The sequence below is a fragment of the Meleagris gallopavo genome, chromosome 1, assembly GCF_000146605.3.
Source record: "Meleagris gallopavo isolate NT-WF06-2002-E0010 breed Aviagen turkey brand Nicholas breeding stock chromosome 1, Turkey_5.1, whole genome shotgun sequence".
NCBI classification, from domain to species: Eukaryota; Metazoa; Chordata; class Aves; order Galliformes; family Phasianidae; genus Meleagris; species Meleagris gallopavo.
The window spans coordinates 46,405,165-46,407,306 of record NC_015011.2 but is presented as its reverse complement, the minus strand read 5'-3'; the positions used below and the strand labels follow the sequence as shown (position 1 = coordinate 46,407,306).

General features: G+C 43.7%; 2 protein-coding genes across 2 annotated transcripts in view; one reads left to right on the top strand and one right to left on the bottom strand.

The window, feature by feature from the left end:
• The window catches only part of LOC100542975 (histone H3), a 21,733-nt gene extending 19,864 nt beyond the window's left edge, over positions 1–1,869 (top strand). The window contains exon 2 of the mRNA XM_010709855.3: positions 7–1,869. Coding sequence (XP_010708157.2) covers positions 7–212 — 206 coding nt within the window. The 3' untranslated portion in view covers positions 213–1,869. The remainder of the gene's footprint in view (positions 1–6) is intronic.
• The window catches only part of LOC104910710 (histone H2A-IV), a 77,432-nt gene that overhangs the window by 22,298 nt on the left and 52,992 nt on the right, over positions 1–2,142 (bottom strand). The gene's annotated exons all lie outside the window — the stretch shown is intronic.

Below are 2,142 nucleotides of genomic sequence, written 5' to 3'. Positions count from 1 at the left end.
CCTTCCAGCGCCTGGTGCGCGAGATCGCGCAGGACTTCAAGACCGACCTGCGCTTCCAGAGCTCGGCCGTCATGGCGCTGCAGGAGGCGAGCGAGGCCTACCTGGTGGGGCTCTTCGAGGACACCAACCTGTGCGCCATCCACGCCAAGCGCGTCACCATCATGCCCAAGGACATCCAGCTCGCCCGGCGCATCCGCGGGGAGCGCGCCTGAGGCCGCAGCCCATCCCCCTTCTCTTCCGGCAGAGGCCGAGGCAGCCCACACAGACCCAAAGGCTCTTTTAAGAGCCACTCCATGCACAGTAAGAAGAGCTGAAGCACGATTCTCTGTGTTTGAGATGTTTAATCCTTGAACTCTTCGTTTCACAGATCAGTACTTTATTTGCAGCTCCAGCTCCTGATATGTTTTTCATTGCACTGCAATGTCTATAATCATAGTTCATATATCTCCTGAGTATTTTGAGGATGTAAAGTTTTTCAGTAGGAGTTTCATAAGTCTTGGGTTGTAATTTTTGTATTTTGCCAGTAATCAGTATACATATTTGTAGTTGATCCTTTGCTAGCACAGATAGTAATCAGAAGATTCATACAGAGGCTGAGACAGTACTGAGCAATCAGATTCCTGCAGTTAGAGTTCTAAGGTTATATATTAAGGTAAATGCAGCTTTCTCAAATTAAGAACATCTTCAGTACAAGGACCTCTGCTTGAATCTCCATTATCACACACAGAAGAGGGACCAATCTAACAAAGTTTTGTGTGAGTTAAAAATTAGGCTTCAGACTCGTAACAGGGAGCAAAAGGAATTTTCCCATGAATGTGGGAAATAATTTGCTGTCTTCTCCCATGGTTTGAAAGCGCGTGCTCTGTGTCTGGGTTGTGAGGGTACAGAACAGAGATGAGGAGTGCTATAAGATGCGACAGCAGTCACCTCTCGCCAGCAGAAATTTCTATGTGGTATTTGCATTTTCCCTTAGACCTGCTTGCTGTATCTATCAGAGGCAGCATTCCAATGGATGAGAAAAGAAGAAGCCAGTTGCACAGCATGCAGTGTAGGCAGCAGTGCCAAGTGAGCACTGATTTGTTCCTTCTTACTCCACCCTGTCCCATGAAGCTCCTCAAAACAGTTAATATCTGCATTGGAGATAAGATATCTGCGTATCTTATTTTGAAATTAAATTGCAATGGAAGTACAGAACTACGGTGTCACCAAGTATTGAGTGCAATGGCTGTAATCTCTGTAACGGACAGAGAAGTTATGTTTTGATTTCCTATTTCAAACAGAACGTGTATACACACGCACATATATACATACACACACATGTATAGATACACACATGGTGAATAATTTCCACATCTACTTTTGGGAGTGGATTCCATTGACTGCTGTCTGATAGCTCCACACAGTGCCTGGGCCTGCACCATGCCAGGCAGCAGTGTCTGTCCAGCAATGAGCTCTTTATTCATACTGTGACCCCCCTCATCATTTTCAGCTCTGTGTGTTCAAACATTTTAACCTTTGCTAACCTCAAAGTGGTACCTGGCTACAAAGCAATTCCAGCTGAGAAAAGAGTGTTCCTGACATGGAACAATAAAAACAAAAATTATGTAGCCTATTGTCCATAATCTTATAGTCAGATATATATCTAATCCTTTAAAATTACACTTGTGGACACCATCTGTATGTTACTCCAACAGGAGCAGTTTCCATTTATCAGATTTTCATCCCTTGCTCCTCAGGGGTTAATGTGTAAAGAGATAGTCATTTTTTTCAAATTGATCATCCCTTATAGCAACATTGGAGTCATAGAGGGCAGAGTTAGACAGAATAATTAATTTATGTTGTGCGGGACAGAGGGAATTGAGAGTTAAAGTTCACTTCCTACTGAGTGAAGGAAATGCATACATACATATATGCATATACACACACATATCCATGTATATAGTTCTCTGTATGTATGTTCTACATCCCTGTCTGGCTTTCACAACCAGGAATTGCCATTTTCCTTCCCCTTTGTATCTGAGCCTGGAAAAAAGAAGGCTGTGGGGTGACCTCATTGCAGGCTTTCAGTACCTAAAGGGAGCCTACAAACAGGAGGAAAATCAACTCTTTGAAAGGTAGATAACAGCAGGACAAGGGGAAATG